This window comes from Anabrus simplex, chromosome 2, assembly GCF_040414725.1.
Source record: "Anabrus simplex isolate iqAnaSimp1 chromosome 2, ASM4041472v1, whole genome shotgun sequence".
Lineage (NCBI taxonomy): Eukaryota > Metazoa > Arthropoda > Insecta > Orthoptera > Tettigoniidae > Anabrus > Anabrus simplex.
In genome coordinates this window covers 484817112-484829589 of record NC_090266.1, presented here as the reverse complement: position 1 = coordinate 484829589, position 12478 = coordinate 484817112, and the positions used below count along the sequence as shown (strand labels likewise).

The 12478-nt window shown below is 36.9% G+C and overlaps 1 protein-coding gene across 6 annotated transcripts in view; it reads right to left on the bottom strand.

Moving 5' to 3' along the window:
• Nucleotides 1-545: 545 nt before the first annotated feature.
• The window catches only part of GlcAT-P (Glucuronyltransferase P), a 1177810-nt gene continuing 1165877 nt past the window's right edge, over nucleotides 546-12478 (bottom strand). For all 6 annotated transcript variants that reach the window (XM_067140865.2, XM_067140864.2, XM_067140867.2 and 3 more), the window contains one exon: nucleotides 546-5044. In XM_067140865.2, the coding sequence (XP_066996966.1) occupies nucleotides 4937-5044 (108 nt within the window). In that variant the 3' untranslated portion in view covers nucleotides 546-4936. The remainder of the gene's footprint in view (nucleotides 5045-12478) is intronic.

Sequence of the window (12478 nt, the reverse complement as noted above, 5' to 3'; positions counted from 1 at the left end):
TTCTGTGGTTTTCCATTTTCACACCAGGAAAATGCTGGGACTGTGCCTTAATTAAGGCCACGACTGCTTCCTTCCCATTCCTAGGCCTTATCTGTCCCATCGTCGTCATAAGACCTATCTTTGTCGGTGCGACGTAAAACAAATAGCATAAAAACCTATCCATGTTTCATTAACCTCAATTCTTCTTAACTACTGACAACGTAATCCTGTCGCGGTCACCACTATTTTACGTTGTATGATTAACTCACATCAGCAGGTTTCAAAACATTTAATACGCATTCAATACGATGAACACTAATTCAGACACTTCAAAGATGTTTACTTGACGAGATCCGCCATCATAACTGACAACAAAACAAAACAAAAAGGACATTCAAATGCAAAAACGCAACATTCCCAATAGAATTACCCAGACAACTTTACAGGTACATTACGGCCTCTTAGAACGGAGAGTGTGTGTCACCGGGGTACATGCCGTCGCGAACGTGTTAAAAGGATGGAATTTCTTGGATAAATGGAAATGGATACTAAGATAAACAACTGAATAATTTTTAGAAAATAATTTAATCCTCTCAGTCACGTAAGCTTCATTGAGCCGGGAGTAAAGCATAACATTCGAAAACTGATAGAATAATTTGTTATCATATTTATACATTAATTTAATAAGTTACATAAAGAAATGGAAGATCGTCATATAAATCACATCTTAGCACTCAAGTATAAACAAAGAGGCCAAGATAAATATCTCCTGCCATTGCTCTGATTATTCAAATTCCTGTGGATTTACAGGACAGAAAGCATTAAATGCAGCATTGGCAAAATAGGGGATTTAATCCTGATTAGCTGAATGTGACTTTGGTGTGACTCAAATTCTCTTCAGTAAGTAATTCTGAAATGAATCTCCTCTCTTCTCTTTGTCTCAAATCGACTTATAATCAAAGTACCAGTATAGTGCTTTATATCTAAATTTCGTCCCTCTAATTTGCAATAATTTCTGTCATGTAACATTTTCTGTGAATTAAATTTATTTTCTATTATATAGTTTACAGAAGGCTTGAAGTCAAGCACCAGCAAACAGTCCAAAATGAATGGTGTATTGAACTGGTGTTGCTCAAATTAGGGGTTAGTGACATTTTGGTAATGAGACTCAATATTTAGTTTAAATATTTCCACGAAGCATTAGTTCCAGCCGTACACCATATTTTCTTTATGGAAAATATTCTAACATTAATTTGTGGTGAGAATGAACGATTGTGCACAAAAGAACATGAATAAACTTTTATGAGATCTTATCACATTATGTATTGCTCTTAGCTGGAATATTATGGAATGATGACAGTTACTTGAACATAGAGCATGCTCTTGGCTCCACAGAACTCACCTTTAGTTTTCACAATGTTTATGCCAGTAGTGTCATCAGATGATTAACAGCACACAAGCTGTTCCTTCCATCCCTTGTGATGTACCTAGATAAATTGGGAGAGTCGAGCAATGCTGTATGAACCTTCTTAAAGGAGACATTCAAAACTTGTGAGTAATAAGTAGGTTTAGGTGTATGCAGGAATGTTCACACAATCATCAGCCTATTCTGACATTCCTGCCCTCCACCACACAACTGTGGTCTCTTATAATATCATTAGATAAATTAACTGACATGTCATTTCTCTCATTTAAGTCCAGTTAATAAATCATGCAGCAAAAGATAAGTTCATTTCTATTCATTATTTTTTTACTGTGTTGAGGGTTGAATAAGCATGTATTCAGATTATATAACAATAAATTTGTATGAAGGACAACCAAGTAGATATCCTTAAAATATTTATAAATCATTCAATATTATATGATTAATTAATTTAGGTAGAAAAATGGGCAACAGAGAGTAAGAAGTATAGCCTACTGTAAATTATTTGACAAAGTGTCGTATTTACTCTAACATGAATACAGCAGGTATGTGAATTAACATAACTGTACTTCATATGAATTATGTATAGTACATATTCCATGTTATGCTATTCTAGGCTAATTTATGTAATGAAAATATATTACATTATAGAATATCATCAAAAATATCTGGAGCAGTGCTACCAAGTTGGAAAGAATACGGTACCGGTATATGAACCTTAGAACTTTCTGAGATTCATGCTTTAAAAGGATTCCCTGATAAAATCTATAGAACCATTCAGCATACTAGAAAATTATGATTAGATCTTGTGCTACAAGTAACATATATTTCATCCTCTTATGAATGGGGAAAAAAATCTGTTCTGTTGCAATTATATATAGCTAATAGGAACATTCTCTTTCATTTTCTATCAATGATTCTGGTGCTCATGCAGCAGTGCATAAATCACCTCTGACAATACTCAGAGTTTCTTCATAAAATAGTAACCATCTGTGGATATGTGAATCATATGAGCCTCAGATACAATTCGGCACATGTTTATCAAGGTCCTATGGTAGATTGTTCAGGTTAAATAATTATGAATGCTCAATCATGAAAACATGAGCTAACCTGAAGGACTGGAGTTTCAAGTTAAAGGAATCTAATGACATCTTCTTCTTCTCTTCTTTTTCTACCGCTTTTCCCACATCTGTGGGGTCGCTGGTGCAAACTGTGTCGCACATGTGGATTTGGCCCTGTTTTACGGTCGGATGCCCTTCCGGACGCCAACCCTATATGGAGGGATGTAATAACTATTGCATGTTTCTGTGGTGATTGGTAGTGTAGTGTATTGTCTGAATATGAAGAGGAAAGTGATTGGACAAACACAAAGACAAACACCCAGTCCCCGGGCCAGAAGAATTAATCAGAGGCGATTAAAATTCCCGACTCAGCCGAGAATCGATCCCGAGACCCTCTGAACTGAAGCCCTCAACGCTGACCATTCAGCAAATGAATCGGACAAAGGAATCTAATGACATCTGTTTGATAATACATTTTATAACTCGTTCTCATCAGCAGGGAATTCTGAACAATCTCTCTTTCGTATCTTCATTTATACTTTGTCGCTACATGAACGAGAATTCTGAGCCATTTAGGCTAATTCTACCCCCTCTTCTAGAATGTTCATTGTATGGTGAACTTAGAAGTACACTTATACATTGTTACATAACCTGGGTTATACTTACACTCTGAGATACGTAAGAAATTGTGCAATATCTCAAAGAAAGTTGCAATTAAATTTTCTCCTTAATTATTTAACTATTACTTGTTTCTACATAATGTGTAATAAAACAATACTTGCAGGCAATTATTACATAATGAAAACGTATTTTCACAGGAAATCTTTCAGTGTTTATTAAATGATACTGGGTGCATCACAGGTGTGGAGTTCCACTATCACATAAAACTTGTTAGATATTTTCAATAAAATGAACATTATAAATAAAAATTAATCAGAATAATGGGTAGAAAAAATTATATTTGGGCCAGAAAAGTACCTTTCATAAGAAAAATCGATCTTCTCTTGAGAAACAGGCTTACAAATATAATGTACCGGTATTTGGGATTAAATGTTTTTATAAATAGTGCAGTCTGCTGTCTACTACACCTCAGAAGTGCCAAACTTCATAAAATAGCATAAAACAACCGGAGATAGCGAGGTATGTTCATGGAACAGGCAAAGAGCATTCTAAAAATCTTGAGGGATGTCCCTAAGAAAGAAAAACTTTTTCTCCATAAAAGGTGTCCTCCATTTAGGATCTGAGACTCAAACAGCATATGACATACTATCTCCATTTTCACTCAAATAAATTAGTAAATTGTACAGTTTATCACATTATCTCTATTAGGAATTATTATTGTGTTCAAATTAACACAAACCAAATAAAACAATAGAGATTTGAAACCAAAATAAGAAATATTGACTGATATTAGTCCTCATTCAGGACTCTGATAATTTATAACTACATTTATGAAATCATCTAAAATATTAATCATATTACTTAGGTATCAGGAAATTGTAATCATCTGTTTAGCTTTCACTAATTACATCTATAGAATGACAGTGAGTAGGAATTATTAAATAAAAATGGAAGAAGAAAATAGTACCCGTACCCTATTAGAAAATGTTTGGTTCTACTAAAAGGTCACTTTTCACAAAAATAAATTAAGTTGTAATAAAAACTGTATACAAAAGCATAACTTTCACAGCATGGATGTGAGTGTACCATAGTTTTAAAAGATGAACTTCACTTTACAAATTGTGGTATGCAGTATGAAACAACTTGTTTAAACAACGCCAGCAATGTAAGATTTCAATACATTGGTTTGACTGTTACGGAAATGGGACCTCAATTATTAAAAAATTGAACATTTAACAGAATTCCATTAATCTACTGATCTAGAGAAGAGAAGAGATATATCTTTATTACAAATATATACTGAACTTTAAGAAATCTGGAAACATGTAGACCAACAATTGGTCAATAAACCATAATGTATTTTCTATAAATTGAGAGAATCAAGATAGGTTTCACTTCATATCAACAACACTTTAATACCATTCCCTGCATGATAACAAATAATGACTTAAATGATTTCAAATAGGTACTTTAGAGAGGATACAATTCTGATTTGAACTTCTACTAGAAAAATTTGGTGTACCTACCTAATAAAATAGTTTAAAATTGAACAAATATAGTTACATTTATGGAGAAGTATAACTGTGGTGTAATCTAGGTGAGGATATAGAGCAGCATGTGCACATTGTATATAACAGCGAGTAGATGGCATCACAAGTTGAGAATTATATCTGCCAAAGTGGCTTGATTCAAGGCAAAATTTCCAAATCATTCACACCCAAACAAGCACTTAATGGAAGTTCAAATATTACCCTGCATAAATGCATATGGCTAAGAATGTTCAAGAATTATCACAGGTCCCTTAAATTATGATGGCACTTTGTGTCACTTCTTATTTGAATATAAAGGAAAGCTACACGATCTGCTGCTTCAGGAGAACTAAATTGGTGTTGTTGTATTTTGACATATCAAGAGCTGCTGAAGCTGTGTTACTCTTAGTCTGGGTGTGCCACACGAACACCTGAAACAGAGTAGATTTTTGATTATGGTTTCAAATTTCAAAGAAATATATTAAGTACCATTACCAGTGAAGTGGGGGTGAATCATCCAGCCTGGAAGTTTTACAAAAAGAAAGTATACAGAACTGATATGAAACAATAAACTAAATAAGCATTTCTTAAAGTAGATCATGAAGCTCGCTGACGAGTTGCAATATAGGAAATCAGTATGGTGGTGATCCAATGTCTGCCTCATCGCCGCACCGGCTTCTTACCGGGGCACTGATGTACCGTGTAATCGCCTTTCTCCCCGGCTCCTTACAGTCCTATCCATTTCAACGAACAACACCAGGCTTTTCACTTACTGGCTCTGACGTCGCAAGCCCAATCAGTCAGTGGAGTGGAAACGCGAGAGATCATTTTTCAACATTTTTTATATGTTTACAATTTGTTTTACGTCACTCCGATGGATTAGGAAAGGGCCAGGAGTGGGAAAGAAACAGCCGTGGCCTTAATTAAGGTGTGCTTGTTTGAAAATGGGAAACCACGGAAACCATATTCAGGGCTGCCGACAGTGGGGTTCGAACAAACCATCCCCCAAATGCAAGCTGACAGCTACGTGACCAAGCCGCGCAGCCACTCACTCGGTATTTTCAACATTCAGACGTATGAAAACCTACCTCAGAAATACCACAAGTGAAACTCCGTTCAACGGGGTGGCTCTTTTGGACATTCGCAGGGACATAGTTATAAAATCAACAGATCTGATGTTTTTTTCTGAAAAGCCTCGGAAGTTGCAGTTTAGAATGTATTTAGAACATACCATTCGCTGAAAAACTGTTGACCTTGATCATACTGTTCTTGGTCTGTATTTTAATGTAAAACTTTGTAGTGCACTGTAATTTGTACATTACATGAATATTAACATCATTCACTTGTATTAGAATCCTTATACGAACTCTCATGCATGCGCGAACCACGCACGCACAAGCTTCTTTCATTATATCCTATCATTATTATTTAACTACAACCCCCCCCCCACTCGATCGATACTTGCTACGCTACTGACCAGTACCATACAACTGTCTGAGGTTATGAGGTTATAAACAGGTCCTACACGGAAAGGAAGAACAGTCATTCTTAATGAATGATTGATACACTGCATAAGCCTATCAGCATATACGGACTGTTGAGGAAAATATTAATTATCAAACGTTTATTCTTTTCTTAACGAAACCTGCAGTTTGATTGCCTACGTTTATATATACAGGTCTGGAATCCACCACAGTTAAATACATCACCACTTTCAATAAAACAACGTTCTTCCATGTGTTTGAAAACTCCTCGGATTCCAAGATTTTCGACTCCAGGTCACAAGTCAAACTGTTTACATTAAAAGATCATAAAGGTGGAAGAAATGTCACTTCACTACACAACCTTCATATATCCTCCCACCTAGTTTACTTTCAATGATAACTGGAAATAAAGTACACCGACAAAAATGAGGAAAAACAATTTTTTAAATAAGATCAATTCTAAAATAAAGAAGGCATGGTCCTCAAATAATTAACGAGAAGACACATCTAAGAATTCTTCACCGATTTAGTCTGGTCGCCGAACTAGGATTGCAAAATGATGTTCTTCTCTGAGATTTTTCCGGTTTTTTTGATGTAGTTTTCATCTCCATGTGTTGTTTGCACGGAGTGGCTAATTCTCCCTTTTTTTAATGGGGAGAACCATCATGGCTCAGCCATATCCAGCCAATGATACACTTACTTTTTCATGTCATGTGGCTAATTCTCCCTTTTTTTAATGGGCAGAACCATCATGGCTCAGCCATATCCAGCCAATGATATACTTACTTTTTCATGTCACAAGTCTGTACAGAGTTATCCTCCAATTACAACAGATATTTTGAATGAATGGAATGAATGAAATGATTGCATGATTGAATTGTATTCATGCATGCATGAATGAATAAACGCTCTTCATCGCCAGTCACAGGTAACAACCAACTGGGGAGAGAGCATTGTGAGTGATTGATTGATTAAATGAATGAATGAATTAATTAATTAATTAACTGAATAAATGCTCTCAGCCTACAGCTACGGAACTCCAACAGCGGAGGAAAATTCCATCTATTGCAACCTAAGCAAATTCACATGCAATTTAACAATTAATTACATTAAGGAAAAATAATAACGATAACGACAATACAACTCTAGTAATACTAATAATAAATATTCTAATTATCACTGTTAACACATTCTTTCTTATAATAACAACTATTTGGCCTAAATTCGGCTATGTAACCGTAGTTTGCCGTGTATGTATTTCAAGATCTTGCAACTTTTATATACCGGTATATATTTCTAATTACTAATAATAAATTAGGCTTGGTCCATTCCTTGCTTATCATTCTGATTATTCTATAGCCATTCTCAACCTGACTTAACACATGTCTTTCATTACTATTCATAAATTTCCTTCTAACCGCTACGGTCTCTTTACAAGATTTCAATAAGTGAAATTCCTCCCTGTTTTCACCACATAGATGGTATCTAACTGTACACTTTTCCCTAATCCATCCTTTATTTTTATGAATTCCCATCATCCACCAGATCAAACTCGCGTTTCTCTTCTATTTATATTCACAATATTTATATCCATTCCCTGACGTAACCAATTTAATTCAGAGAGGGTTGTCCTGGTCCTGTATTCGGGCACCAACCACTGTCTTTGAATATCGCTAAGTCGTGTAATAATTTATTTACTACAGGGAGAATTAGCCGTGCGGTAAGTGGCGTGCAACTATGAGCTTGAATTCTGGAGAAAGTGGGTTCGAACACCACTGTCGGCAGCCCTGAAGATGGTTTACCGTGGTTTTCCATTTACCAGGAAAATGCTGGGGCTGTACCTTAAGGCCACGGCTGCTTCCTTCCCACAACTAGGCCTTTCCTATTCCATCGTCACCATAAGACCTATCCGTGTCGGTGCAACGTAAAGCAACTTGTAAAAAGATGATTAATAATTATTTACTCATGGATAACACTATCGAGGTTCTCTTCCCAACAACTTCCGAATCCCAACTTCTTTAACATATATTTCATTTAAGTTAACCAGTACTCTCCCTTAATATTGTCTCTCTGATGTTGGTATGCCGTCTGAAGAAATCTCTTCTTTTCATTCAAAACCAATATTTCAAAATTCTCATAAGAATACCACCTTCAATACTTTCTTCACTTATTAATCTTACTACAAAATTTGCTGTACAATTTGGCAATCCCATTATAATTTTACATTACTTACTCAGTATCTCACACTCTTTCTCTACCCCCCATAATTCACTTCCATATAACATTCGACTTTTCACTACAGCTTGTAGAACATTAAAAAAAATCTTATAATCTATATTTATATCCAGCCAATGGTTTATGATGGTTATATCATCCATTGTTGTCCTTGGCCTATAATCTTCCAATACGTTGCACGGAAGTATTTTAGAAGTTCAAGTTGGCAGCCATTATACACCGAAAAATGTTTCCACTTCCCGCTTTTCCTTTTCTATGTGCATTTTATTTCCTTTGTGATCTTCGAATGAAGTACCATGTGGTGATTGGAAAAGAGTAATTCAAACATTTATGAGTGAAACTGAGGACGATCCTTCAAAAATTCCACCAAGAAAGAAACCAAACCAAGCATTAACAAGTGTAGGCTCTATGAGGACGTGGAAAGAGCCATTTCCAAGGGTTAAGCCAGCTGCGGATATACAGCAAGCACCTTGTAGGGTCCTACGTTGAGCAAGGATTTCAGCATTACGCACGGTGGACGAAGTGACCTCAAACAGCATTCGTAATATGCAGGACATAAACTAAATGAGGTCGAGCGAGTTGGCTCCATGGTTTGTGTTACGTAGCTGTGAGCTTGCATTCGGGAAATATTGGGTCCCCTACTGTCGGCAGCCCTGAAGATAGTTTTCCATGGTTTCCATTTCCACACCAGGTTGTACCTCAAGTTAAGGCAACGGACGCTTCCTTGCTAGTCCTAGTCCTACCCTATACCATCTTTGCCATAAGACCTATCTGACTCGGTGCGACGTAAAAGCGATTAATAAAAACGAACTGAAAGAGAAGTCGATTTTAGGAAGTGAAAACGAATTTTCAAATTATTTTGTTCATTTAAACAATAACAGTGATTGATGGTAACGTTTCCGCATGTGAATTAGGCTCAGTATACCAGGTGGTGAAACTTAACCTGAGTTATACCAGTCTAAACAGCAGAAATAAATGAGCGTTGCGTCCTTTTTCCTGATTAGGTGATTGTTTCAAATGTGTCTTATGGCTGCACGAAAGCAGAAGTATTAGTGAAGAATGTTATTGCCTCCAAAAATATAAGTTATTTTTAGGTGTTTTGAAATGTCGTGATAAAACTATGAGATTATTTTATTAGTTACAGACGCATCCAATAAGGGAAAACGGAAAATGTTTCCTGCCTGAGTTTGTTATTTTGATCCCTTGAATTGAGTGCAAAATACACTGCTGGATATTACTGAGTCTGCTAATGAAACATATGGGGCAATAAATGATTTATTGCTGCAGAGTTTAGACAGGCATACCCTCAGCGTAAATCATACGGCCCAGTCAGTGCTAGAATCAATTTTTTTTAAAGTAGCCTAATCGGTTTCCAAGTTGCTGAGAGTTTTCAGTAATAATGTACTGAGGGCTAACTGTTCCAACCATATAATTAACAATTTAATCATGTTTGCTCTTGATAGAGGGGATATTGATGTTGAAAACCTAGTGCTTATGATTATTTATAATCACTTTTGAGTCTCTCCCAAAAGAAGAGATGAGTTGAACTCTTTTTTTGAATTTGCCATATTGGAATGGACTGAGATCCTAAGACATGTGCCCAGTAGATGGCTTTCCCTAACTCCATCAATATCTAGGCTACTGAAGAATTGGGATGAAATCAATAGCTATTTCCTGAGTATCGACGACTGACCAAAGTTACTCTCAATAGTATTTACAGCGAAAACCCCGAGAAAAGTAGTATACATAAAAGCTACTTAAATTCCATAAGCAATATTGGAGCACAGAAGGAGTCACTGAAATACTGGAAAAATGTGATTTCAATATCTTAGAAACTCACAGGTATATTAATCACCTCAGTTTTCTTGGTAGCAGATCAAGAGAACATACTGTATGAAAGGACTCATCCTACCAAAGCGAAATAAGATTGCTCCCGATTTTGCCAAATTTTATAGTAATATGCTTCATTACTTAAAGCGAAGGTTGATGTAACGGAAATCAATAATCATACATTTTTCTTGTAAACAGATATTCACTTTCAAGATATGGAAAAGACTTTAGAAATTCTTAATTTAAGTGAGCGGTTATCCATTGATAATATGTATGGAACGTTTTGTAATTATCGTGCTGTTATCAGTGAAAGGGTGCACAAAGAGTTTGATGGCCAGGGTCCGGCCTTTGGAGACCTAATAAATGCCCAAAAATGACCTATAAAATTACCTAAAAATCCTCAAAAACGAAAGACTTAAAAGGAGACAGAAAATGGCGCAAAAATATGAAGGAAAATATACTTACCCAACATAGTAAATATGCGCATTATCCACACTAAATTTAACTCGTAATGAAGGGAATACAGATAATGAGTATCACCAAATAATAATGAAAATGAAGGCTGCCACACACCTCTGGAGCAATTATTAATGACTGATAGGTGAAATGAAATGAGTGTGTTGCTGGATTGAAAGATGACAGTGAAAACCGGAGTACCCGGAGAAAAAACATGTCTCGCCTGCACTTTGCCCAGCACAAATCTCACATGGAGTGGCCGGAATTTGAAAAACGGGGCCCAGCGGTAAAAATGAAATGACGTATGACTTTTAATCCCGGGAGTGTCCGAGGACATATTTGGCTCGATTTGACGTCGGTAGGCGACCTGCATGTCGTGATGAGAATGAAATGATGATGAAGACGACATATACACCCAGCCTCCACGGCAGCGAAATTAACCAATGATGGTTAAAACTCCCGAACCTGCCGAGAATCGAACACGGGATCCCTGTGACCAAAGTCCAGCACGCTAACCATTTAGCCATGGAGTCGGACGGACCCATCGGTGAGAGGACGGCACGCTGCTGCCTGAGCCACGGAGGATACCAAAAAAGTAATAATTTACAGAAACACATTACATACATTATCATTATAGATTGTTATGCCTTTCAGCGTTCAGTCTGCAAGCCTCTGAGAATTTACTAAACGTCGCCACAATCCTCGATTTGCAACTAGTGTTGTGGTCTCATTTAGTTCTATACCTCTTATCTTTAAATCATTAGAAACCGAGTCTAACCAGCGTCGTCTTGGTCTCCCTCTACTTCTCCCACCCTCCATAACAGATTCCATTATTCTCCTAGGTAACCTATCCTCCTCCATTCGCCTCACATGACCCCACCACCGAAACCGGTTTATGCGTAAAGCTTCATCCATCGAGTTCAATCCTAAATTAGCCTTTATCTCCTCATTCCGAGTACCCTCCCGCCATTATTCCCACCTGTTTGTACCAACAATCATTCTTCCTACCTTCATGTCTGTTACTTCTAACTTATGTATCAGATATCCTGAGTCCACCCAGCTTTCGCTCCCGTAAAGCAAAGTTGGTCTGAAAACAGACCGATGTAAAGATAGTTTCGTCTGGGAGCTGACTTCCTTCTTACAGAATACTGCTGATCGCAACTGCGAGCTCACTGCATTAGCTTTACTACACATTGATTCAATCAAACTTACTATATTACCATCCTGGGAGAACACACAACCTAAATACTTGAAATTATCGACCTGTTCTAGTTTTGTATCGCCAATCTGACATTCAATTCTGTTGAATTTCTTACCTACTGACATCAATTTAGTCTTCGAGAGGCTAATTTTCATACCATACTCATTGCACCTATTTTCAAGTTCCAAGATATTAGACTGCTGGCTTTCGGCACAGTCTGCCATTAAGACCAAGTCGTCAGCATAGGCCAAACTGCTCACTACATTTCCACCTAACTGAATCCCTCCCTGCCATTTTATACCTTTCAGCAGATGATCCATGTAAACTACGAACAGCAAAGGTGAAAGATAACAGCCTTGTCTAATTCCTGTACGTACCCTGAACCAAGAACTCATTCTACCATCAATTCTCACTGAAGCCCAATTGTCAACATAAATGCCTTTGATTTTAATAATCTACCTTTAATTCCATAGTCCCCCAGTATGGCGAACATCTTTTCCCTCGGTACCCTGTCATATGCTTTCTCTAGATCTACGAAACATAAACACAACTGTCTAATCCCCCGTGGCATTTTTCAATTATCTGGCGCATACTGAAAATCTGATCCTGACAGCCTCTCTGTGGTCTGAAACCACACTGGTTTTCATCCAACTTCCTCT